The sequence below is a fragment of the Corvus moneduloides genome, chromosome Z, assembly GCF_009650955.1.
Source record: "Corvus moneduloides isolate bCorMon1 chromosome Z, bCorMon1.pri, whole genome shotgun sequence".
In the NCBI taxonomy this organism is placed as follows: domain Eukaryota; kingdom Metazoa; phylum Chordata; class Aves; order Passeriformes; family Corvidae; genus Corvus; species Corvus moneduloides.
This window is the reverse complement of record NC_045511.1, coordinates 3,935,294-3,963,196: the sequence shown is the minus strand read 5'-3', so window position 1 is coordinate 3,963,196 and position 27,903 is coordinate 3,935,294. Positions and strand designations below refer to the sequence as shown.

The 27,903-nt window shown below is 37.5% G+C and overlaps 1 protein-coding gene across 2 annotated transcripts in view; it reads left to right on the top strand.

Moving 5' to 3' along the window:
* RGS7BP (regulator of G protein signaling 7 binding protein) overlaps positions 1-25,894 on the top strand; it is a 32,105-nt gene extending 6,211 nt beyond the window's left edge. Inside the window, exons 2-6 of one of the 2 annotated variants that reach the window (XM_032095226.1) lie at positions 15,387-15,558; positions 16,981-17,111; positions 21,400-21,547; positions 22,829-22,899; positions 24,867-25,894. In XM_032095226.1, coding sequence (XP_031951117.1) covers positions 17,048-17,111; positions 21,400-21,547; positions 22,829-22,899; positions 24,867-24,958 — 375 coding nt within the window. In that variant the 5' untranslated portion in view covers positions 15,387-15,558; positions 16,981-17,047 and the 3' untranslated portion in view covers positions 24,959-25,894. The remainder of the gene's footprint in view (positions 1-15,386; positions 15,559-16,980; positions 17,112-21,399; positions 21,548-22,828; positions 22,900-24,866) is intronic. The other variant, XM_032095225.1, reaches the window with a different exon arrangement.
* The last annotated feature ends 2,009 nt before the right edge of the window (positions 25,895-27,903 follow it).

The window sequence follows — 27,903 nt, the reverse complement described above, 5'->3', positions numbered from 1 at the left end:
GTCACACTTATGTTTTAAAAACTGAGAGAAAGAAAGACAAAGGAGATAATGAAAAAAAGACAAGGTAGCATGGGAACATAAAATCTTATAAAGTCCACACTGGATTAAACTGTATCACCCCATCTAGCTCAAATCTGATGGCTGCTGGTAGCAGAGATTTCATAAAAAGTAAGCAAAGATACATAAACCAGGTTGTGCATAGAACGATGCCTTCCCTCATGTACTTGCTGCTACCCAGCACTCAGTAAGCAAAGGCTGCATCTGAACAATCTGTATCTGACAAACGTGAGTTCTCACTGAGGATTTCAGGATTTCTCTAAATATTAAGGTCTTTAACTCAAAAAATGCTGAGGATGAACAAGGACATTTTTATACTGTGGTGTATTTAAAAATCTATTTACTAAAAAAATATTTTTGAAAAAGGAAACTTCAAACTAAGTCTCCAACTGAATAGGCCCTCCTAGGTATTACAACCTCTTCTTTACTTGTTATCTTTTTCATATAGAAATAGTGAAATTTTAGCAAAGGGGAGTAAAGATTAGAAATAAAAATAATCTAAATTGAAATATCTTTTAGGAATGCCAATCAAAGTAAACCCTTCTTTCAGCGTTGGTTTTCTCAGGACTTCAGGTCAATTCCTGCTCTCATACTAAAAGTTCCTAGTGATTTTTAATGAGCTGTCTTCTGAAGAAGGTGAGTAAGGTTTGGTCCTTTCATCACATTTTCTGCTGTATGATGTAGCAGAAATTAAATATCTCAAATTATTTACATTGTGCATCCTTGTAGTATTAGTTGCCATGGTCAAAACTGGAGAAAGTACAGCAACAAGAAAATGAGTCAGCATTTTCCAAAGAAAAAGGAAAAATACTTGTAATAGTAAGAAGATGGGGGGAGAAAGATGCAGATCTCTGTTATGGAAGAGAGTCTGGTTTATGGAATGATAGAGTGGTGGTCTGTTAGAATTCATCAAATAGGGAGCTGGCTGTATACATGGAGTCCACTAGGTCTGGGATGTCAACAGAAAGATAACTCAGAATTGTATTTTAAGATACAGGTCTGCACAACTGTGCACACACTTTTGTAAATGTCCTTACATATTCTCAAGCACTTGATATGCTTACATAATGTGTGCACTTGGCACACTGAAACCAGAACTGGCAGTATCTCTCTGACAGTCTGATATATATGTTGGCAGTGGCTTTTTTTGCATGAAACAGAACTGTGTGAGGAGCTCAGGGGTGCATGGCAATGTTCATCTGTGTGAGCGTAGCTCTGAAAGTGATTTTTCTGTTTCTATGACTGGTGTTCCAAAGTCCAAAATCTAAGGAGGAATAAACCTCTACACCCATACACTCTGGGACAGCAGCTTTGCAGAAGAGGATCTTGGGGGTTCTGGTGAACATCGAGTTGAACATGAGCCAGTGCTGTGCCCTTGTGCAAAGTGGGCCAGCAGCCTCCTATGCTGCTTTAGGAAATGTTGCCAGCAGGTCGATGGAGCTCATCCTTCCTTTCTACTCAGGGCTGTTGAGGCCATATCTGGAATACTGGGTCCAGCAGTGGGCTCCCTAGTAGAAAAGAGGAAAGGACATACCAGAGCAGATCTAGTCAACTACCTTAGAGATGGTTAAGCAGCATCCCACATAAACAGCAAGGCTGTCAGACGTGGGATTGTTTAGCTTGGAGAAGAGAAGTCTTGGAGGGGGATATTATCAATATGTATAAAAAATACCTGATGGAATACTGTAAAGAAGACGCAGTCAGGCAGTTCTCAGTGGTATACAGTGATACGACGGCAGGTAAAAATTGAAATATTAAAAAAATTGATTAAAAACTTTTTTAAGCTCCCTTTGTGCTGTGAGGCAGGTAGAATATTGGAACAGGTGCACTGAGAGGTTCTGGAGTCTCCATCCTTGGTGATACTCAGAATTCAACTGGTCATGGCCCTCAGCAACTCTCTGTAGCTGACGCTGCTTTGAGCAGGAGGTTTGGATCAAGTTAGTTCTAGATGTCCCTTCCAGCCTGTGACAAAGTCATCATGAATCTCCTTGGGAAAATTCAAAGACAAAGTTTCCTTATTTGACATATGCATCTGTTACTTCTATAAAATAGTTGTTAATTTTAAGTTCCTGTAAGTTCAAGAGAAGTTGAGAAAGTCACTTAAAAATCTCATCCTGATTGCATTCCTGTGCACAAAAAGATTATCATAGTGTTGCTTAAAGTTTTTAATTTTATGTAATTTCTACTTTTGTTTCCCTTTGCAGTCTACAGTGGGAATTCTCATGTTTTCAATAAGCACCAAATAGTAATTTCTGAGAGCTAATTAATGGAAGATTGTTTCCTAAGGCTATTTTAAAACATACTTCTGACACTCAATTTTGGCCAGTTTTTTTATTGAACTGTCTGAATTTTCCCTGAATTACAAACCTTCAAAATTACTACCTGCTTTCCAAAGCACGCTAACAAAAAAGACTGCTTCGAAATACTTTACAAATTAAATGATGAAAAGAAGACTCCAGATCTATAAGTTAAAGAAAGCTGTATAGAGACAGGCATAACAGAAAGCATTTTAACTGTTTAACTGCACATGTTAACTGAAACTCTGCTGCTAGTCAGTATTAGCTGAGCAGAAACAAAGCACAGCAGCACTTAGCTCAACAGGGAAGAATTTTTATAATCGTGATTCAAAACCATCTTTATGCCAACAAACCAGAGGTCTGCCCCAGCTAGATACCAATCGAGTAGCATTTATGGAGATCTCTGTGCTCCCTAGACATCTTTGCAGTCATTGCCATGGTACTCCTCTAAGTGTGTGTGTCAGGTGGGGAGAGTGATAATGTCGATCATGGGATTCTGAATCACAGGCACTGCTGCTGTATCCAACCTCTGTTGGAGATGTTAGCGTTGTTTCAACTGCCAGATGAAAGTTAAGAAGTAAGGTAAGAGATTGCACCATGATAACCAGAATGTGGCCTGATAAAACTATAGTTAAATACCAAAAATAATGTTATGATACATAAGAAGACAAGGAAAGCAGTCAATATTCACTGCAAGAATCAATACTGTTATACATGATAATACCAGTAGCATAATGCCCTCTGAATCCATACAAGGTGATTTCTTGCGTTGTAGATGTTATAAACAGTAACAGCTTAAAGCTCTGACCTTAAAAATACTGTGAAGTAAAAAATACTGAGATCTTCCACTTCAGAAAACTCTTGGAAATAAAAAACCTCATTTTACTTTCACAGGCTGTACTAAAAGCATTTCAGTAAGTTGTTTCAATGTGGCATGCTAGATCCCACAGCTCTTAAAAATCATTTAATAGTACCTCACTTAGGAAATTGTCCTGATGATTTAACTGTGACTGTCCACAATGAGTAAAGTCAGGGAGATCTTTGTCTCCCTCCGAAGAAGAGTTTTTCAGGATATGGAGCAAGTTCATTACTGAGCATTCTTACCATATAAAGTCTCATTTTCCTTCAACTTAGACATTCAGCTTCTGTAAACATTTACTGGAATTTTCTTACATGGTTAAAATTTTCTTGTAATTTTGAGCGTATCAGGTTCTAGAAGCAAATTCTGACAGTGTTTATTCATTTTTGGTTGGCTGGCATATCTTCACTGATTTCTATGTCCTGAAGTGATTGCAAACTTAGTACCGTGTATCAGAGACTACACGTGTTCCAGGGACTCAAATCCCATTTTGAATAATGGGAGTTGGTCTGCATGGGAATGTTTTGATAAAAAAGCTCAGATGTGGATAGTTTAACATACCCCTTCAGGACCAAGTAGTGCATGATAGTGCAGAGTAAGTATACCCTAGCTTACTCCTTTCACAAAGGGGTAAGATGCGCATGTTGTTCTGAATAGATTCCTTGTAAAAAATTTCTCTAATTATACAAACCACATGCATCTAAAGTGATGGAAAGGGATGGCAAAAAGATAAAACTATTTTCTGTGGAACTGAGTTAAGGTGGGTTTGCTTATTAAGAACAAAATCTGTTTACTCAATTTAAGCTGCAAGTTGAAAATGAAATCATTTAAGTCATATCTCCAGTTCAGAAAGCAAATTATGGAAGAAAAACGAAGGTTATTTACTAAGGCTAGAATTTTCAAAATAGCTGACCTCTATAGACTGATTTTTTATTTGTACCTTTGTCTTTGGAAGTGGTTTAATAGGTATTTGGGACTTGAAGATACAAGGTATTAGTATCTCCCTTTATAGATCTATCTTTCATAACTCGAGGCCAGATTTAGTAAAGGGCAAACAGACCTTAAAGTGAATTTATTACTCTATTATTTTTCTATGTTTGGAACAGCAATTCTGAAAATTCTGGAAATTCTACGTCTGCAGTAATGCAGCTTAACTTAGTTTTGACGAAGTGGAAGAGCTTACAGCACCTTGCCTAATGATAAACCTCACCGGCAGTCAGGACAGCAGTCTTGCTTGTCCTGACAAGGTTGATCCCAGAGGTGCTAGCATCCTCGAGAGCTTGACACACCCTCATGAAACACAGTGTGGCCCATGCCACTTTGTTTTAGCCAAAGCTGAAGGTGAGTCAATTTCTAGACCACTTGCACCTGCCTCCTAGAAAAGGGAGGAAAGTGAGAAAAGTAGAAAGTGAGTGCTAAAAGTAGAACAGACATCATCTTTGTCAGTCTCTTACTTGCTCCTTTCTTCCATCTGACACTCAATTGGCACATTCACAGCCCTTTCCAGTGCACTGCTGAGACTCCAAGACTGCATATGCTGGGTAAGCCAAACAGGCAAGCCTGCCCCTTGCATGAAGGGTCCTCCCAACAGCCGGGAAGCTGTGTCACAGCCCAGCAGCCAGGGATGCTGCCCATTTTTGAGGATCACCACAAACAGCAATATTCTCCCTGGGAGGCATAAAACAGCATAGCTGTTCCTCTGTGACATAACCTGAAGGTATGAGGTGTGGGGAATTAGGGTGCACATTGCCATCATCTGACCCAGTGGAAAGAGTATTTTGCATGAGGAAGAAAAACTGTGTTGAGGTCTGGTCTGTACTTGGGTTTCAAGCAGTGCCATTGCAGGTAAACATCTAAAACTGTTAGGGAACTTCCTTTGTGGTGTTCTAAGCCTTGCTCCCATAATGTTTTTCTATGTTTTAAGCAGATGAAATACATAAAGACACAGGGAAGTAGAGACTCAGAATTCAGGTAAAAGGCTCATTATTCCTCAGCATTCTGTATCTTCACCCTGGCAAACTTTGAATTTACCTGCACAGTACCGTGGTCTAGGGTTGGAGTACCCTGTAGGTTTAGGTTGGTTCGCCTTCCATTTTGACATGCCCTCTGCATTCATCACTCCCATTATGGGTTCCTGGAACCTAGAAGACGATACCAAAATGTAAGATACTACTGTAATTCAAGTCTTTCAATGGAATCTTCTCTTCTCTTCTCTTCTCTTCATGAGCAGCATTCCACTATAGTTAGATTTTAAAGGGTGGTTTCTCGAAGTCTAACTCATTAATAATGGAGTATTCCAGACATATGTAAGACTATTTATCTGTAGCAATGGTTGAAACAACCAATCTGTTTTACATTCTTATTTTGAGGTATACAAACCTTTACATGAGAAATTTAAGTGAAGGAAAACAACATACGTTACCAAACAGATATGGGGACTGAATTACATTGGTGGGGCCTCTTTAGAAATGCTGCAGAATCAGAGCTGACCTTTTGCAGAAAATTCAGTGTTTCTGCCAGCAGTCTCTAACTTTATGCCCTTCTCTTGCCCCATTTTGTCTTTTCAGAAGATATGCTCTCATTGTTGGACATAAAATGCTTTTCTCACCTCTACTGTGCAAGTCATTTTCTCAGGGAGTAAACAGCCAGAGGATCCAGCAGTTAGGTATATTTCTAGAAATGAACTGTGAGGATTTTGAAAAGCCCACAGAACTTAATGTGGACTCTGTTTTGACAGTTGCTGTTACCTTCACTTCACTCCAGATTTTCTCATTCCCTTTTCTCCTTTGTCATCCCTTTTTTCAGTGTTTCTGTTTCTTGTTTTTTTTCCCTCATAGCCTGTCTCCACTCAGTAACGAAATTAGTATCTGATTTGCTACTGTCACATTAACTGTTTGGGAACTCCTCATGGCAAAGTCTTGAATGTATGTATGACAAGCCCACTGGAATCCACTGACCTTTAGATCTGCGGCATTAAACATGATGAACAAAAATAATAATTTTTTCAAACCTCTATGTTTCGAGAAAATTCTGAAAACTCTCATTCAGTCCCTGAGCGATGTTTCAGATGAATTACTTATTAAATAGGGGTACCAGTTCTTACTATCTCTGAAAAATACTTAGTAATTTTACATCATATTTCAAGGGAAAGCATTGTTTTCAAATACTCTGTTTTATATTGCTATAGTTTTTTTCTAAATAATGCATGTTAATATTGCATTTTTATCATACTGTTTTCATCATTTATTTCTTTTGAAATTGATTTTTAAATGTCAGTTTGCTGGAATTCTAAGCCCTAACATGTAACAGCACATAGCAACTCCTGTTGCTATGTCTTGTCATGTCATGTCAGAAGTGGAATCAGTTAATAAGCTCTTCCTGAGCAAAAACCTGAGTGTTACTAGCTTATGTCAGTAAGTAGTGCTTCACAAGGGGATCTAGAGCTAAACTTTAGAAGGTATTTATAGACAGAAGCATGGCTGATCATGAGCCTTTCATGTCATGCTGCTTCTATGCCCACAACAATTAGGGGTGCCAGAGAAGCCTACATGTTTCAAAATTAATGTTAGACCAATCCAAAATAACTTTTTCATTGCAGTATTTCTGAAAAAATAATGTACGGAAACTTCATACCTACCTTCACAGATGTAAATAAAAGTTGCACTTGTGTTTATCTGTAACCAAGACAGCCAAGAAGCATGCCTTTGTGTCTCCATTAGGCCAACTGTTTTGAGACCTGTTTCAATAGCATATTTCAGTATTTCTCTTCTATAGGTTTCTAATGAAACACAGCTAAAGCTGAGAATTTAATTACAAGTTTTTAGTGCTCCTTTCCTGGTCATTTTCCTAAATACTGTTTGATTAAGAAATCCCACATGGCTGCAATTTGATAGGAACTCTGCTTGTCTTCATTCTGGTTAGCTTGGCTTATATTGTTCTCAGAAAATTACTTCTGATTCTCACTGAATCTTATAGAGCCAGTCTATGTTAAGAATATGTTCATATATCTTAAGAGAAGTGAAAACATGAGATAATGAAGTTACACGCATTAGAAAGGCTTCAGCATGAGCTCTTAGAATTCCACATGTGCTGGGATTTTGCTTCTGATTTCTTACCTCTTTTTTTTAAGTTTTGGACTGAAAATTGCAAGTTAATGGAAATGCTTTTACCAATGCTCAGTATTTCTCCACATTCTGTAACACTGCTCTCTAGTTAGAAAGGACCATTTTGATTCTGTGCCGCTCACTGAAACCAGCCAATGGCATTGCCAGGTAAATTGTGCAGGGCCATGCAATTAAGAGCATGTCCTTCTCACGCCCCACATTTGGTCATGCTCTTTCAAGCGCTGCACTTCCTGCATAGTCAGCTAAGAAAAGACTTCACACTTACTGTGATCTGCATGGTACATGGAGGTTTGCTCTAGTGAGAGGTCGAGTATCAAAGGGTAACTACTCTTAGCAGCATCATCAGTACCTTGCAAGATCAGTCTCCAGCTGTGGGAGATACCAGTTCTGTCAGGCCTACACTGGAAAAATTCCAACCAATTTCAACAAGGTGTACAAAATCTGTTGTAATTTTTCTAATTGCTTTATCGTTCTGTTTCTGAGCAATTAGTTAAATATTTGAAACCATTATCTGGGCATTAAGATTTCACCTTGACACAGCATTAAAAGAAGCATTCCTTAATCCAGAATCTTTCCAGTATTACCAGTTAAATGCTGTTTAAATTCATGTTTTAAAATTTAACATATACCAAAGTGTTGGCTGTTAATGCATAGAATTTTCTCCTTGATGGGTACATTTCTAGATCTACATTTACATTTTCCACATAATTTTTAACTATCAGAGAAATAATATACTGAATTATTTGTATATTAACATAGAAGGTCTTATTTTCTCTTATGTTCCATTTTTTATCTTGCTGTTCTTATTTTTCATAAGAATACTTTCATCATGAACATTTCCTGGCAGCAGATCTGGTGTAAGAATTCAAATACCGACATATTAAATTCTGTGCTCAAAGTTGTTGAAGAAACTGCTTCCCATTTCAGAAGAAAACAAGTTTGCATTTATTGTTTGAGCAAAGAAAAGCTGACACATCATATCTCTGTCTATCAGGGCAAGACAGATCATTGCAAATCTAGTGTTGGTAACCTTGGCAGCACGGCAAATGGTTGAGTGGCAAAATACTTAAAAGTGCCATGTTTATACAGCAGCCTCCAATTATTTCCAACAGCTCTGGAGTTGTTACTGTGGTGAAACAGCACTATCCACCCTTATGCGTTTACAAGCCCTTCCAAAAAAAACCCCAACACCAACAAAGCAGCATTTGGTACTTGGGAATAGTATGACAACTGCAACCACAGTATGTAAGGCTGAGCAGGATGAGGCTGTGTGCTGAGGAAGCAGTCCCTTCATGCAGGGTGAAGAGCCCCAGTGCACCAAAGTCGTGGACATTCCAAAGTCTGGGCATTTAATTTAACTGCAGACCTACCCAAAGTAGTGGGTACAGACTTTTGCAGTTCATTTTGCATCATTCAAGACTCAGAAATTAGTAGTACGTCTGTGCAGCTGCTAATACATGATACTGAATGGCTAAGAAAAACTTGATGGAAAAATCCTTGTTTCCCAAGCAGAAAAAAAGGCTTTGCAAAGAGGGAAAAAAACAAAAGTAACACCAGTTCACAAAGTCAAGTGGAGACCAAAGCAGGATTAAGAAATCTGAAGTGAAAAAAATTGCGGAGTTCTTTTTGCTAGAATACTGCTTCCTGAACACATTTTATCAACAGATGGTTTTAAAAATTTCTTTTTCCTTATGTGAATTTAAATTCAGGAAGCTAATCTATTTCTTTTTTCTTTTTTTTTTTTTTTTTTGACACATTCAAGTTTTCTCAGTCTCTCAGCTGTGATTTTTAACTACTCTTACAGATTTGGTTTGTGAATTATCTGGTGGCGCTGTGTGAGATTCTTTTACTGATTCTATAACAATTTTTCATTTGGGATACTTTCATATGGAGGTATTTGAACATATGATTTTTTAAAAAGATAAAAAATACTCTGAGGCGTAAGCGTGACATATTCAGAGCACTCCTAGAAGCATTTGATACCTAGAGAATCCCAAACACTGCCTTATTCTGAGCAACCTAGTACTATCTACTGGATGTGCTGTTTTCTTTCCAGTTTAGAATTGCAGCAGTCACAGTGTTTGACCAATAGACAAAAAAAAAAAAAAAAAATTTATGAAAATATATAGATCTTTTCAGTAATTGCTAATGCAATATAGCTCTTATCCAAATCACAGTGAAACTTACGGAACATCTTCACTTTAAGTAGTCCTGGTAGCAAGGTGGTTTGTAATAATTTGAGGAAAAGCAAATACCATGTTCCTTGCGTTTTCATTCTAACCACTCTTCACAACTGCTCTGGTTTTCCCATTTTGGAATATGGAAAACCAGATACCTGAGTTACGAACAGATAGCAGGTATCCAGATCACGCTAATACTTTAAGGAATGCCTTTTAGGAAAAAAAAGAAATTGAAATTTATATTCAAGGAAAGTACTAACAGAAATGAAATGGAAAAAGGAAGTGTTACAAATCTAAGGAATCAGCTGGTTTAGTGTCCTGTGAATGGTCAACAGCAGATGGCATCACTTGCCTGCAGCAGAGTTCCTTCTAAAGCCAGTATGTTTGTAGTTCATTGTGACTGAGATCCTACAGCATCAAATACCTAAAGCATTTACCTCTCCTTCAGGCTCTCTGGAAAGTTTGACCGTATTTGTCCACACAAATAAGAACCAATTTCGAAAATGACCACACATCAGATACTAGTTTTCATAAAATTTCTGTACAACTGTTTATCAAAGGAACTGCACGGGAGTGTACGTACGAATCCATTTATGTTTTGCGGATTTTAGAAAGGTAGAGTTTAAAAATTATTTGTTAATGAATAGTGAGTGATTAAGGGACATTTTAAAGAACACAGAAGCGTAACTAAAATCAAAGGGCAAATCCACAGGCAGCATGACTTTCAGCTGCCTGCAGTGAAGTTAAAAGAGGCTGGGCTTGAGCCTGTCAGATGGCACAAATTTATCTGTGCTTTCTCCACATTTTTATCAAATTCATTTGAGAACTTGTCAATGCTGACAAGGCAGGGTTCTGAATAGGAATTCCTTTGATAAGTTTAAGAGTTACTGTATATACAGCTAATCTCACTGTCTCCTTGGTTAGCACAGATCCTTTCTGGAAGGTCTGTGTCATGGTTTGGATTTATCTGTTCTTTGGTATCATATAATTTGGGGCTGTGAGATTTTTTTGTTCAGCTGAGACTAGAGCTAAGCAAGGCTGACTTGAGGGCTCAAAGTTTTTTTTCATCTAACCGGACACCACCTTCTCAACAGGGAGTCTGATAACCTGCACAGAGAAAGGCCCTGTTCAGCTTATGTTTGGCTAGAGCAGAAGTCTCCTGAATTTCTCTAAAGTAGAGGCAAGGGACAGACAGCTGAAGGAAGGAACAACGGGCTTGGAGTTGATTTCTGCAAAGGTGTGGTGGTCAAGCCCTGCATTTTTTTTTTTTCTTTTTTAAAACTTAGAAGAACTTAAAAGCGTAGTTGGAGACACATGCAATTTCATTTGGAATTCTGAGTATTTAGAATTAAATACTGAGTATTCAGTATTTAATTCTGTAGAATTAAATTCTGAGTACTTAGAATTAAAATCCTGCTGGGGATTTTAATCTTAGCTAAAGTGGTGGCTTCTTTTGAGCGAACAGCCAAACTCCCACCCAATTGCTTGCTCATGCACTCCTCAGCAGGACATGGGGAGAAGACAGGAAGAACAGGAATGAGAAAGATTGGGTGGAAATAGAGACATTGACTGACTGTAGAGCAGCCTTGACTTGGGAATGATTACCCTAATCTATTGCCAAGTAAAATAAAAATAATTACTAATGTAGGTAGTGGGAAAAGACACATACTAAGCTAGCACTTTTTCTACCTCTTTTCCATGCTCAACTTCACTCCAGGCTCCTGTACCTACCCCCACCCTCCTGAGAGGTGCAGGTGGGATGGCAGTGGGGGGTTCCAGTCCTTACCAATCTGCTTTGTTTCTCCTTCCTCCTCACACTTTTCCTCAGCTCTAGTGTGGGCTTCTGCACAGGCAGCAGTCCTGTCAGGAAAATCTGCTCTAGCTTAGGCTCTCCACAGGTGGCAGTTCCTTCAAAAATACCCATCTGCTCTGGTGTTCTCTGTGGGCTGCAGGGAAGATCTGCTCTGCCATGGAGAACCTCCTCCTTTCTCTTACCCTGATATTCCCTGTCTTGTTTCCTACTCCTTTTGTTCCCTCTCTCTCCCTGTGGCTATTTTTGCCCTTTTTAAAAATAAGTTTTTGTTCAGCAGATGAACTCAGCTGTGTCCTGCCAAGGAGTCCTTGCAGAGCTGCAGGAACTGTCTGTGTCCAGCACAGGGAAGCCCCCCACCTCATCCCACAAAGGGCACCCTGTTGCCACCATCACTACCAAAACCTTGCAAATGCACCCAACACACCTAGTATTACCTAGAGAGGAGTAAGTTTCCTTTCAGTGCTGTTTTACTCATATACAAGAAGATACACTGAGTGATTTGTAATTGGGTTTGTCCTCTAGTGGAACTGATTGGATAGTGCTCTCGTAGTTTACTTCTTGCCCATTCTTCAGTTCAGCCATTAAAACTCACTTCTGAGGGAAGAAGTCTAGAAAATTCTGGTCTGTGACTCCGATAGTTTCAAAACTATGTTTTTCAAAAAAAAAAATGTTATAGTTGTATCTAAATTGTTCTAGCCTGGAAATACCTAAAATGTTATCAACCTTGGAGTTAGCAATGTCTCTACAATATGAGTGAGTCACTGCACTATGGTTTTGTTCTGCTGGTTGTATCATATACTCAGATTGACTCCATCAGTCTTACTAGAGTTATCGGAAATTTACACTGATCTAACAAAACTAAACCTGTTCACATGTCTTCTGTTATTGAGAGCGCTGTTGTAACTGCTTCAAAACAACAATCTGATTTAATAAGAACAGCATTGCAGTCATTTATGGATCTGCTAGAAGGAACAAGCCCTGCTTTTTTCCTGTCTGGACATGGGTGTGGCATAGCAATTGTATCACAGTATTGCATAGAGAACAAAAAACCAATACATGGCACTGAAGCTGACAGCAGTTTGTGTGCATTTTTTAAAAAACAGCCCCAGCAAATGGAAGGAACACAAATAAGAACATTTTTCCAGGAACTGTTTAGAAGAAAACGTCTTTGTTGGACAACTTTTCTACCTGTATTCAAAATAAATCAGCCAGTCTTTTGTTGCCTTCAAAGATCTATGGCTGCATGGTGAAGAAATAAATGATCTGTTTAAGATACAAAAGCAAAGGCAGGTTTAGTAGGCTGTTGCACCTGAGCCATAATCAGAGGGACTTCTTGTACTTAGTATATAAGGGGATTGTCACCCTTTTCATCCCAACAGAAGCACCATTATGTCTGAGGTAATTTTTGTTCTTCATCTTTTTCATCTTTCTACTATTTCTCAACCATGGTGTTTCAGATACTGACTTAAAATACAATCTACAGGGTAATATTTGTGGACAGTGATGTTTCACAGCTCATCATGCCAACTTACATTATTTTTCAAGGGAAGTACATATATGGAATGTAAGACAGAATGTGATTATTTAATTTTCACTTTTGGCTTGGCAAATGTTTATTTTCCTTTGGCTTTTGAAAACAAACAATCTTCATTATATGTCTAGATAGTTCTTTCAGCTTATAATATTTTGGAACTATTAATACTTTCCCTTAGAGTTAAGCATAGAACTTGTCAAAACAATGCTTTTACAAGAAGGTTTATCAAACCGTTCATATAGCTTAGCTACTCTTTTAACCAGAGGTAGTACATCTGTTTATGTTTTTTAATGTTGTTGAAAGTACAAATAAATTCTGTTCTGTTGTAAATGTGTGACTAAATTTTTTAAGTTAAATTGAGAATTAGACCATAATAATTTTTCAGTTTTAGTAGTCTTAAGTTTCACTAATTTCAGTGCAACTGTGAATGCTGGGCACCTGTGGGAATTCAGGAAAACCTCAAGGTGTTTCTCAATTGTAACCAACACTTTGGCAGTACAATAAAATCATCTGTCAGCTATTTTGGAGGAAAAAAAAATTTTTTTAAGGAATTTTTATTCTTTTCCTTCGCATTTAAGGAAGAGCATTTTAGTCATGTTTATTAATGTATCTTGAAATTATTACCAAAATAACTGCGTTCACCTCTCTTAAAGATACCGAGTACTATATGGTTGGTGTAAGAGCTCCCTCTATAGGTTTTATTGTAAATCTCAATCTTAGGAAAATACAAAGGAAAGTAAATTCCACTTCTTGTCTGTGCTTTATAAACATACTCAGTTGAACAACATTACATGATTTTTAAAAAGTAGGATTTTATGGAAAGAAAGCCATCGATTTTAACAGTAGTTAAACCATGAGAATGTAATAGATTTACTATAGATTTTATAGACTTAAGTTTATTTTTACAAAAAATTATACTTTTAATAGCAGCTGGATAAACTGCGTAACTTAAGCTACTGTTTTGTATAGGACTAACGCAGCATTTTCACTTTTGTAACTGCATTTTATACAGCCAACAATGAGGTGCTGGTCTGTGTCTCTTGGGTGGGTGCTCAGTGCTGTGCTAGCTCTCATATATCCAGCTACACATAAGCTATTAAAGAGCTCTGTTGCAAACACCATTTAGCACAGCATTGTGTAAGATTGTGTTATATGAGATTTCTCTTGAATAACTTAATGGTCTTCATAAAAAAATCAGCTAGACTAACTGAACAGCTGACCTGGGGGGTAATATTAGGAGTTTGCATGAACTTTCCTTGTAGATAAATATTATCTTGGTATATAACTATTAAATAATATTTAATATTAATTAATAATAAACTTATCATAACCAGCATTCTGAAATTTATGTCTATACTAGTCCCAGTTAAGCATTTCTCATGGTATGGCATTGAACACACAGAAATAGAAAAACTGATAACACTTTAAAAGGAAATGTTAAGCCCTCTACACAGAATTCAGGGATTATAAAAGAAATCTTTGTGCGCATTCACATCAGAGCATTTGGCTTTCAGAGATGAAAATGAAGCCTATATACATGCATAGAAGGAAATTGGTTGCAAACTAAGGGAATTGTTGTGGTCATTATTGCAATTAAACACTAATTAAATAGTTTGAGACAATCAGTGAGGGTACTGGGCTGGAAATAATTCTCATTGTATAAACCTTGTACAATATTTTTCTTGGATACCACTGCTGTTACTCTGGATTTGCAAATGAGAGAAAAATTTTGCCTATAGTCCAATTACATATGTTCCATATTCTTGAGAAAACAAGAATGGGCTAGAACATGCATATGTTACTGATGTTTCTAGTTCTTACTCTCATGCTGTTCATAAATACAGTTTGCAAAAAAACCACAGAGATTTATGGCTGCAAAAAAAGTCAATTAAAATGCCTATTATTATGAATACTCTCCCAGCTTATTTGTAAATAGGAAGCCACTAATAAATCTGTATTGGTCCATGAGTTAAGCATCTTATATATAATTGCTGCCTTCCTAGTCTGCGCAGTTAAAAGTTCTGTCACTAAGAGCAAAAATGTTTTTTAAAAAGTTTTCACCATGTTTGTTTCATAGAAATTTAATAGCTGTATAAGGAAAACACTGTTTGCTTACACCTGTGTGCAGACCCTGAAATCTTTTTGTCAGTGACACCTACAAAGGAACGTGGTAAATTGTAAATAAACATGGCTAACAAAAGTCCTGCAATAGCCATGACTTTTGAGAGGTCTGAGGATTTCTAACATCAGAAATACTGCAGAGAAAAGAAGAATTGGCATATTTCAGTTTTATCTAAGTCTGCTACAAGGAAATTACCTTGTCACAACATAGTGACTGTTTCTCTCAGGGATAGACTTGTGGTTAAATAATCCTAGTTTTCAGAAGAGCTAGACAAATTCAGCTTGACTTACCTGAGAAAGAGGAGCAGAACTTCTCTTTCTGTCTCCCTATCAAAAGAGCTCTCATCATTGAGCAGAAAAAGGTCATCATTACCATCTCTGGTGGCTTAAATTTTTTGCAGGTTCCACTTTGCACAAGAACATGTATGGGGGAATCCCCTTCAGGTGGAATAGACAAGTCAGTGGCTTCAGGACAGAAGAAACCTTGGTCACAAAGAAATCTTCAGACATCTAGGAAACTTAAGCAGAAACTGAATGGGCCTGTGTGTATATTGGTGGGACTCCAGGACTTAGGTATTGCATGATAATAATAATAAATAAGCAATAGTTTGAAGACTTAAATTTTGGACCTGCATACTAAATATGGAAACCAAATGGATCTCTACACTCCTAAAGTTTTTTCTCTCAAAGTTTTTTTCAAAAAAACTGTGTGCTCATTGAGAAAAGGGCTGCCACAGTAATTGATGCACACATTGCGGGGTGGCGAGGGGGAAGCAGAATTGTGGTTGAACCCTTTTGTTCTGCACCATAGCTTTATTCTGTATGTATGATAAAATGGAGAAAGTATTGTGCATGATAATTTTTCAACAAATCAAGACTTCAGAAGTACAAAAAGTAGATGTGGCTTAAGAGAAATGGTCATATTATAGTCTAGCCAAAAGAAAAAAAGCTCCTAGGATGGGCTGGTTTATTACGATGTGTTTGGTGTAGCTCCTGTAGTAACAGACCACAGCAATTGTAATTTATGCTCCAGTAATTTCCTGCCTCTTTGATGATGTCCACTTTGTAATGGCTTGGCAGGTGGAACCTATCGTCCTTTGTCTCTTTTGACTAAATCCAGCATAATTTCTCTTCAATCTTTAGTCTTTTCCAACCTTTTGGGTTTTTTTCTTTTTTAGCCTTTTATCTTGTTTAAGCATTCGTTTTTTGTACAATAATTTTTTTCATGACTGCACAGCTTACCACTACTGTGATTCCAGCCCACAAAAGTGATACTTAATGCCTGATTTTACAAGTAGGCATGAGAATTGGTTCCTGGGTGTGGGTAAATTATTTTCTTGGTGTCCTAAGCGATTAATTGGAGGTGTAGGATTTCAGTTTTTGTTTTCAAGATTGTTACTACTTTTCTGAAAAAAGTCTCATGCATCCAATTCTCCTGACAGTGCAGTTGATATCACTACTAATTTAAATACAGGGGGAAAACAAATTCAGGCAGAATGTATAGAATGAGTAGGCTAAACCTGACTTGTTTCTGATGAGAGTGTCTTCAAAGTAGGGTTGATTCTGCTTGATACAGGATTTGTAACCTGAACAGGGACTGTTAAAGTGGCCCTGTAATCTCCTGCATTTTTGTCAAGACCAAGGATAACTGAGACTGGATGGCAAAAGAATATTTCGATCTCAAAGAAAATACTAATCCAAAGCTTTTTTAAAGAGGGGAAAATATCTCCATCACTTGTTTACCTGTTTTCTGAAAACATGCAGAGGAGACAATCAGGACATGCAGTCTTACCAAAGACAGCCCAAGTTTAGCAGTGTTAAGCCTAGAGTTTTACAGATCTAAAGAATGCTTTGTAAATACATTATCATAGAAAAATCTTAATAGTTTGTAAAGCAGATTGTGATGTGGTTGCTTGCAACAGTAAAGAAGTGGATTTTATGACCCTTACATCCTTCTAATCTCATTCCTAATTATATTCTTCTCTTTTATTCCAGCCCAGAAGATGGTGAAATTCATCCTGAAATCTGTAGACTATACATCCAGTTGCAGTGTTGCTTAGAAATGTACACAACAGAAATGCTAAAGTCCATATGTCTTCTAGGATCACTGCAGTTTCATCAGAAAGGTACTGAATGGCACAAGCACACAGAGAGATGCTAGTTTTAGAAAAAGAACAATCTTTTGGGTCATGAAAGACAAAACACTGTTCTGGTTTTGGCTGGGGTGGAGTTAATTTTCTTCATAGTAGCTATCATGGAGCTACGTTTTGGATTTGCACTGGAAACAGTATTAATAACAGAGGAATATTTTAGTCATTGCTAAACCCGCATGAGGTCAAGGCCTTTTCTGCTCTTCACCCTACCCCACCAGTGAGGATGCTGAGGGGGCACAAGGAGTTGGGAGAGCACACAACCAGGACAGCTGACCCCAGCTGACCCAGGGGATATCCCAGACCGTATGGCATCGTGCTCAGCATATAAAGAGAGGGGGGAGGACGAAGGAAGGGGAGGGCATCCAAAGTGATGGCATTTGTCTTCCCAAGTCATCATTACTCATGAGATAGCCTTGTTTTCCTGGGGATGGCTGAACACCTCCCTACACCCATTGGGAATGGTGAATAAATTCCTTGTTTTGCTTTGCTTGCATGCATGGCTTTCATTTTACTTACTAAACTGCCTGTACCTCAGCCCATGAGTTTTCACCCTTTCAGTAGTCTCCATCATCCCACCAGGGGCGAGCAAGTGAGCAGCTCTGTGGGACTTAATTGATGTCCGAGGTTAAACCACAACAAGCACCAAATTGTAAAACAAATTATATATTTCTGTAATAGGTTTTCAGTTACTAAAAAGGAGCTCTATTTCTGTTAATCATAATTCTTACAGAAGTGTGTCTTATCAGGTATGTATCAGTAATGTCCTCACCATTAAAAAGTCTGATTCTTTTTAAAAAAAGAGTATTCCCTTAAGTTTTGGCTGTCATTAATCAGACAAGTGGGCAAACTTAGTAATGTTATTAGATATATTTGTTGGGCAAGATATGTTATTAATAGTGTTGCTGTTACTATTCATTTTCTTAACTCATTGCTGTTTCCAGTAAATTGTTCTTATCTTAATGAGCTTCACCTTTTGTGCCTCCAGTTCTCAACTCCATCCTGCCCCAACAGGAAAAAGGGAGGGGAAGAGGGAGAAAGAGAGAGAGAGAGTGGCCTACGGTTTGGGAGAGTGTCAGTGATAGCACTAAATTGGGAAGTGCCATTCCTAAAACACTGCCATAGCAAAAAATAGATAAATATGGTTTAAAAGATGCCTACCTTTATAAAAGCAGATACTAGATTTGGAAGGGAAATTTCGCTTCAGTGAAAATGCGTCTCTGTAATCATTTCATACTTGATTAGCTGCCTACTGAAAGGAAGATGTAGAAATGCTGATAATTTACTGAACAGTTTACTTAGTAACCTCATTGCTCAGTGATGGCACACGCTGATTAGGGCTGTATTTGTGCTGATTGTAACTACTCTTTCCCCAGATAGTATCTCATCAATGAAAAACTGGGTAAAGACAAGACAACGTTCTGTAATGAGCTGTAATAAAGGTCTCGTAATGAACCTTTTGAATTTCCTGTCATGCTAAAATATCCTGTAGTGTACTTTTCATATCTGGCTGTAGAATACTGCTAAAGCCAGGGATATTTTTATTATTAAAGTAAGAATGAGAGATTTATAACTGCTTAACTGAGCTTCTCAATTATTTTCTCAAGTTTGATCCTCAGCATTATTTAACTAAATTGATTTAATTTCATACTAAAAGCATTTTCTGCTTCTTAAAGTTAAAAAAAGCTGAATTGCTGGTGAGAAGAGGAAGAATACATCATTGCAACTAAAACTATTGAAAATCTTTCCACTGACTAAATTGAAAGTAAAATTTAGGGTTCGTATCCATTTTTGAAGTATCTATTACAGAAGATAGCCTTACCTTCCACTGTAAGGATGAGAAGATTTAAAAGCTTTTGTTTCCCTGTAGGCTCTTACCAGGGTAGAAATGTTAAGCCTAAACCATACATTATTCAAGCAAAGCCTGTATTATTAGATGACTCTTTAACTGCTTTCAAGTGACTGAGCAAATGATCTGAAATTCAAGAAAGGATTCATGAATTGCTCACAATATAACAGAATTACTGGTAAAGAGCTTTTTTCAGTTGAAAAGAAATCTGTGTTGTTCATTCTGGCAAATCTGCAGGAGCTTGTCTTTGTGCTAACAAAAAGAACATTATGGTCTCTGCTTCTGTCCTCAAGCTGAGAGAAAGAACTTTTACTATTATTTCATCTAATGCTTTTATTGTTTCTATTGAAACACCTTTCACATCCCTGAAGGATGCATCCTGACAGCATGTCACCAAAGGTCAGGTCAGGGTTCCACCATAAAACTTTAAAATAATGGAACAATCCTCTAATACCCTGTTTCATCAGTAACACCTTGTGATATCAGTGGCAAATGGATGGTTTACCTGAAACATTTTAAATGAAAAAGTAATATGTGGAGATTTTAGTAACATTGTGTTATGAACTTCTTGCCGTGGGAAAAAATAAGGAAACTTATATGACTGAACGACGACAACTGTACCATATGAATCACCTTAAAATACCAGCATAAGCTGCAGTTAAGGACAAGAAAAATTTGAAACACCTACATGGGTGATACAGAGTAAAACATGTAATCTGTGAAGCAGGCTTACTCTGCTGTTCCACAAGCAATTGAGTCACCATTCAGTATAACAGTTTGTAACCACCAGAAAGGTCTTGGTCTCTTTCTCTATGTCTCCCCTCCCTTATAATGCCTTCACTTCTTCCTCCTTTCCACTGCTTTTGGAAAAGGAGTGGTATGATCCTCCTTCTCTGGCACTTGCTCCTGAACTTGTAGGGTTTTTGACTGACCTTACTTAAACCACTTCATAAGAAAACATCACATTTTATTTTCCCTTTTGTTGGGGTAATCCTCTACCATTTCAATGGCTAAAGTGGATCAGAGAAGGATTTGGCAAAGCACAAGTTAGCAATGGATGCCAGTAAGCAGCAAAGAAAGGATACAGGACATTCTTTTATAGAGGCTAAACTTGTTATGGTCAATTCATGCACTCTCTAGGATTCACAGTTAGCTTCTGTGGGCTAACTGTGGGCTTCCTGCTGGCTTTAGAGAGTATTAAAACATTAAGCAAGTATCTTCTGTAGCATAGGCGACATCTGGTTTGAGACAGGTAGCTAAGAATAACTTGTTTTTCTTTTTTTCAAAGGAATAATTTACCAGAATGCAACTGTTTGGAGAACTTGCTCAAAAACATTATCTTATGATCCAGGAATTTCTAGATTTAAAAAACAAGGTTACCTACCTGATAGCTGGGATATGTATTTGTGATGTGGAAGAGCAGTGTACCATGGTCTGCAGTCTTGATTTTAGCATCCTACAAAAATGGGCTGAATGACCACTGCTCTATTAGCTGGTCTTGCTCTTCATGTACTTTGTCAAACCTTACAGGAACTACTCAGATTTGTCCTGATGTCAAAATTTTTCAAATTGCAAAAATGGTGAAATGAAAAAACATTTCCTACTCATCTTTTTGTACTGCTGGTTTGAATGTTGACATTTGTCTGGGATGCACTCCAGTGTGAATTTTCTTCTGTATTTGGTGCCAGAATTGTAGCTGCCACTACAGAAAAGGAATGCTACCAGGCAATCCAAAGGAGATTTGCAAGATTACCAAAATATCCTACCAATGGTTAGCTCTCTTGAGTGTTCCACTATTATGATCCAATCCTTTATCCTGTTCTCTTCCTCACAAAAGCCCTGGAAGATCTGTCATGAAGCCCCCCTTCAATTTCAATACTATTATATTTAATTTCCATACAGTGAGAATGAATTAGGTAGGTGTCAACACAGAAATTCAGAACATAATACATTTGGGCTGTGGGTGGTGCCAGCTTTATATTGCTGTTAAATCATAAAGTACAAAATTTCACATTTTTGTCTTTTGTTTTCCCTTGGTATTACTGTAGTACTAGGAGACATGAATTGCAGTATTCTTTAATGTCAAAATTTTGAAGTTGTTTCCAAAATGTATGTTGTAGTTTCCTCACCCTGTTCAGTTTTGTCTTCTGGCTTTTATTTTGTGTTGCATGAGAGCTAGTGGAGTTCAATTGAACCCCTTCAAATTGGTAAGAGAAATATATGGCAGCTCTCAGGTTTGTAGCTTGGTGTGGTCTGCTCTGCTTCTGAACATTCTTACTCAGAGTTTGCATTTAAGCAGTCTTTTCCTCCATTTGTATTGTGCAAGGTCAAGTTCAAAGCATGAATTAGATAATTTGAGTATCCATTTTAATCAATAAATAATAAGGATACATGTTTTGTTTAAATATTTTAAAGGAAAAGAACCTTGTGGCCCACCCAAGATCTTAGATACTAAAGTGGAGGAGAGTTCCGAAGTACCGATTTTAGAAGACACATCATTATCACCAACAGATATTCAACAGCATCTATGGCAGGTTTCCACAGATATTGAAAACACTGAAAGGTATGTGTAGCACTTCATTCCTAAACAAATTTCTTCCTAGAATTTATGTAGTCTCTTTTAATTTGACAACCAGTGTTACTCCTATGAAAAGTATAAGTAAAATAAATAACCTGTTACCTTTTCTGGTACATTTAACAGAGTTTCTGATTTTGTACCTGAAATCTGCCGGACTCCAGTTCTGCATTCCTAAATCAAAAACACAGAATCTAATTCATTTCAGTTAGTTCTGCCCATAGGTTTAAATTCGGAAGTTTTAGGAGGGGAGGGGAATGTAATCTATAGGTCTGTTGTAGTGGTGTTCTCTTACCCTCTTAACTATGCAGTTGAAAGACAAAAATGAAACTGTTTACTAGAGAGTAATACTGATGGCCAATATTTCTTTGAAAAAAATACTATTTTGAGGCTTTGTATATTAAATTGCTGCAGAGATTAGAATTGTTGTCATGCTTATTTACATAAAGCCAAGTTCTGTCCTACAGAGGCCACAGTGTGGAGAATAAAACAGAGCAATTTTTTACTAATTGTGCTCCTGCATTTCTAAGAACCATTTTATGTGTAGATGAATTAAGCAAGACCGTATTGGTTTTAAATCCTGAAAGCATTAAGACATTACAAGCCTGTAGGTCTACCATCAATGTGTAAAACAGAAACCATTTTGAAACTTCTGGCCTCTTTCAAAACATATCAAAATATAATTAGCTTTTGGAGATGATGTGTTATTATCATATTTTCCATCATCTGCCTTTCAGAAAATCTAATGCCAGAGTCCTCCTAAGGCAGGTGAGACAGATAGCCTTGTTTTTAAAATTTTCATTTAATATGTAGTGTTAAGTACCATGGGTTAGTTGCATGTATTATAATTTTCTGCTGAACAGTGAAACACATTCATGGCACAAGCTACAAAATGCTGATAAGGGCTATGAAATTGACATTAGTACTAGCTAATACTAATTTTAAGACACATTGTGTGTTCTGCCACTAGGATCACATTGTGCCCCCAAAGGCTTTTAATATGAAATATTCAAGTGCCAGAATAGATCATAAATTTGAACAAGGAAAAGCTAGTATCAGACTGTCATAAAAGTGCTCCCCTGTTAATTTTATTGCCTTTTTTTTGGTATGCATCTTCTGATACATGTATGTAAACCAAATGCTTGCTGTGAATGGATTTTTGTATTTATTGCTCCACTGTTTTAGCATATAAAGCTATACTGTGAGCTACTCCCCATGCAGTCTTCAACTGTTGTTCCATTGTATCTTTTTAAACTGTTGTATCCACAGAGATATGAGAGAAATGAAAAACCTTTTAAGTAAACTCAGGGAGACTATGCCTTTACCACTGAAAAATCAAGGTAGGTTTTGAATTTCTTCATATAAGAAAAATTAAGATAATTAAAGGGTTTGCCTTCCTTTAGATACAAAAAAATCTAGGGTTCTTTAAGAGAGACTACAAAAAGAAAAATCTAGGCAAAATCTCTTCCCTGCTGATTCAGTGGAGCCAGAATCTAGTATGTGATCTTTGGCCTCTTGAGTTTCACATGAGGTATTCTGGAATTTTATAGATAGGGTATCTACACATAAAATAATGAACTTTTCCCGGTGATATGAAGGCAGAAGCACAACTACTTCCCAGTGTCAGGAGTCCTTCTTTCTCAAAGGTAATGAAGGTGCAAATTGCATAGACTATGACAGGGATCCTTCTGAGTGATGGGTTTGCTTCACCCCTACAAGGCTTGTAGCTTCTGTGACCTGACACTCACTCTGCAGAAAAGCTACTTGCTTTGAGTCTGCCATGAGCCTGCTTTTGCCATAGACAGCTATCAGGCACCTGATACAAATGCACAGGTGGGCAAGATCTCCATCCTATGCATGTATTTAGCAATGGGTCTTCATTTTGTTGTGTGCTAAATACTTCACATCTACAGGCACTCTCTTTGTTCATGAGAACAGCATTAAACAGATAATAATTTTTCTTTTTGATTTCTTCTTGATAATGGGTGTTCCTTAATGTGGTGCAGTCTTGGCGCAGTGGCAGCTGATGAAATATGCTGATTTTGTCCTAGATCTCATCCCGAGTAACTAAGCAGCCTAGCATTCATCATAATATGCTAAGAGATGAATATAGAGTGAATGGATTCTTTATACAAGTAAGACTTCATGGCAGGATGGCTTGATGGAAAACTATGTTGAAAGGAAAAAGGGCATCACTTGTGATACAGACCATTGTAAAGACTGGAAGAGTGACAAAAAGTCTACGCCTAGTCTAGAAGAAAAGAGCATGCTGGAAATAAGGAAGGGAAAGACAAATTGGGGGGATATAAAGCACAGAGAAACTTGAATTCAGAGCAGAGATAAAAGTGTACAGAATTCTTCTTTGCTGCCTGGTGTCTACACTGCCCTTCAGCACTGACCAGAAAATCACTGACACCCTGTGCAGCAGGATAGGAAGCATCCCAGAGTTTTAAAACTCTGAGATGTGCCCCAGGATCAGGTAATCATAATTATTATGGAGATGCTGTTAACCAGCACTGTAAGACTCTCAAATGCAAAATTTATTTATTTGCTCTGTGCTCTATGGGAGCTATTGATGCCTTTTCCTGGTCTTAAAATCAAGAGTCATACACGGTTAGAAGGGGAAAAGGGATTTTACCTTGGAATTTATTTTAAGGATCCTTAGGTGCACATGTCCAGTTCATATGCATCGAAATGCACCCCGCCAAGTCTGCCCCCAAAGATCAGGTATAATATTATAGGTTTTACTAATTAGCATATCTATCAAAGATTCCCCAATGAGAGGCTCAAGTGAGCCCCCCTCCCCAAGGAACCTTCCCCTGGATGGTTCTATCTTGGTTTACAGAATGTGTTCTAGAGAGGACCTTGGGGTCTGGGGCACACTGATCCCCAGCTACAAAGCTTCTAAAATGTTTAGTCTCTTAGCTTGACAAACAAGTCCAAGAATGTAGGCAAAAAACACTAAGAATACAGAAGTTGTAAAAAGGTATAACAGGGGTATAAAAGAAAAGGCAAAAAATCTTCATGGCATCACTATCACGTCATAAAGAGTTGTCAGGCATTGGAATGACTGCCCAGGGAGGTGGTGGACGTGTTGAAAGGACTGGACCTGGCACTTAGTGCTATGGTCTGGTTGATGTGGTGGTGATGAGTTAGAGGTTAGACTCAATCTGAGAGATCTTCTCCAACAAATGATTCTGTGATCACATAGGTGCTGTTAGGACGCGTAAATTATATAAACTCTTTCCTGTGTAATCTCTGCATATGTGTACATGCTTGTGTTAAAATGTGGGGGTTTTCATCACAGATGATAGCAGCCTCCTAAACTTGACTCCATATCCACTGGTAAGAAGACGGAAGCGAAGATTCTTTGGACTGTGTTGTCTTGTCTCAAGTTAGAAGATTAAGCACAGAAGCACCAAGGAAATCACAACTTCGATTAAACCACTATTATTTGACTACTGAAAAGATGAAGGTGGCTAATCTTGATTATAAAGTACATTTTCTACACTAGGCTATTCATTTTTGTCTTCTGGTCCATCCCCCTTTTCAAATAAGGGTTTTAATAGTTTTAAGTTACGGTGGTTCAAAAATGGCTGTGGAATAGATCTAGCATATTTAAATCTTTTTGAAGTATGTTTTGCATGCTTACTTTCAGTCACTCAAGACACATGAATTATGGTTCATAGATAATTTTAGAGGGTTTTTTTAAGTGTTTGAGCTGAGCTAAAAGTTTGTGCATAGTACAGTACTCTTACTAGTATCATATTAAAATCATACTCAACAGTTTTTAAGTATAGGAAAAGAACATTTGATCATTCTCTCACAATCTTTAAACATAGGAAACTATTTAAGAGCAAAACTATTAAAGTTCTAAGACATTCAAACAATATTGTAACAGAGTTTGTACAAAATCTCCAGTTGCTTTTCGTGCTCTCATTCATATTTAGTCTTCCACCGTATCTCAACTTCAAAGCTTTATAGAAAAATATCTTAATTTATGATACACAAACCATATATGAAAATAGTTAGGACTTGTAAATACAGAGAAATCATAATATCTACAAACTGTATAATGCATAGAAGCAACAGATTTCCTTTTAAGCCAATAGTGTATCTACAAGATTTTGGAAAAAATAAATAATTTATCAAAAGAAGGTGTATTAAAATAGACAATGTAAAACACAACATCAACCCATTTTGTTGCCAGTAGAATTCAAAGCATGGTGTCTGCATATCTCTAAGTACTGATCTAATAAGGCATGCCAGAATTATCTCAGACTGTAAGATATTAAACGTTTTACATTGTTAATAAAGTTTTTTATTTAAACTGAATGTTGTCGTGTTTCTAGTTGTATTGCCAGACTATGTATTTTTTTCTAATTTTGTTGTCCGGGTACTACAAAAATTCGTGATAATATTTCCATTTCAACAGGTATGTTTACAAAGATAAAAAAAAATGTATGACTGAATTCTTTAAATAGCACAGAAAAAGGTAACTTCAGTGTGTTTGAAGATTTCAGGTCATGAACTATTCTTAGGCATACATACTCCTAAGCATCTAAAATGGGGAGATCCCTACACACACAAAACTCTGCTTCTCAGAGCAAACACATTTTTAAGAAGAATGGAATCGAAGTCCACAGCACGTTTTTTGAAGTTAATTCTTTAAAGTGTTCTGCACATTTCTCATGAACCTTGTGCTCACTAATCAGAGCTGTTGTCCGTAAGAGGCAGCACCTACATGTTTTCATTGGAAGTCTTGACACTGAACCGTGCCATAAATCAAATCTCTCTTGATGGGAGAGGGTGTTTTAAAGTCTTTGCAAGGAGTTCAAGAGACAAACGGAGACTTTCCTGGAGTTTCACTGCTGCCAGATAGTTGTTTATTAAGTCTTATCAGAGAAACAGAGTCACTACCATGACCCAGGCATAACACAGAGCAGAGAATGCAGGAGAAAAGACCAATTATCAAGATTTACACAGCCTTTTAAAGATAATTTAACCAATGGTTACTAAAAACATACATTATTTTCACTTTCCTACCAATTATTCAGTAACACAGCCAGGAACTGCAGAATTTTTTGTCCAGTCATCCCAAATTACTTTTACTGCATGTTATAAATAAAGTATGTAATTCGTGCTATTATGTATAAAACTGAAATGTAATAAGACCATGCAGAGACAGAGTTTCAAAATCCCTCCACCAGCCTGGCTGAGAGAAAAATTTCACAACACTAAAAGAAGTTCTCTCACAGATGTAATCAATAAGTGAGGATTCCACCCAGGTGGGGTTGGATCTTATCACTGGGACATTGACACCATGATGACTCCATCACCACCTTCTGATATCTACATCTCATCTGATAAGGAATCCGACATTCCAGGAACTAAAAATAACTGTTCCAGGAACCAGAGATGGCCCATTCATCATCAGAGATGGCCCATTCATCACCCAGAATGGACAATTCATCAGACCCAGGAAAGGCTTTGTGCAGCCCAACTTCGGGACAAGAAAACATCATGAATATGCTAAATTGCGAGAAAAATAGAATTAATTCGGACTCTACCCAAAAACTGTGTAAGAGGGGACCAGCCAAAGCAGCACTCGTGAACTTGGGAGATCTGATGCAGTAGAGGTCAGATCTATACGTGTTCACCCAGCTCCGACCCCGGCTCAGTGCTGCTTTTCTTGATCGTGGCTTTTGAGACCGATATTTCGGTCGCATAATAAATGTTTTTTCTTTATAAATTTTGATTGGGCAATTCTGTTTATCTCACTGCAGAATATGGAGTAGTAGAAGAAGAAGAAGAAGGTTTGGAGAACAACAGTCCTCCATTTTGATGTATTTTGCTCTTCTCTATTTACTACAAAGAGAAGCCCAAAACCTCTAAATTTTTCACCCTGTGACAATCTTACATAGTAGTCTATCACCTGATTCACACCATTGTATTTTCTAGTTCTTGTCTGATCGTAGGCAGTTTTTTCCAAGGTTGGAGGTCAAAACAGTGTTGTTCAGGGGGGTAAAACCCCTTCAAAACAGGCAGAGAAATATTCTCTGCACTCTAGGTTCCTACATCGTCTCAAACCAACAGACTCACTCGGTGACTCCATCCCCACAGATACACTAGGTTTTGCAACTGTTAAAACTTTGGAAAAACAACTCCTGATGTCTAATGGCTATTAAAATTACTGTCTGGAAAGTTGATCAGTAGTTAAAATTAACCAATTAATTTCTGTTCAGCATAAGTGAAAAAGACAGACATTAATGCCAAAAAGAAAAGTATATGAATTCAAGACTGAATGTACAGTGATGCCATGAGAAAGAAAGGGGGAAAGAAGA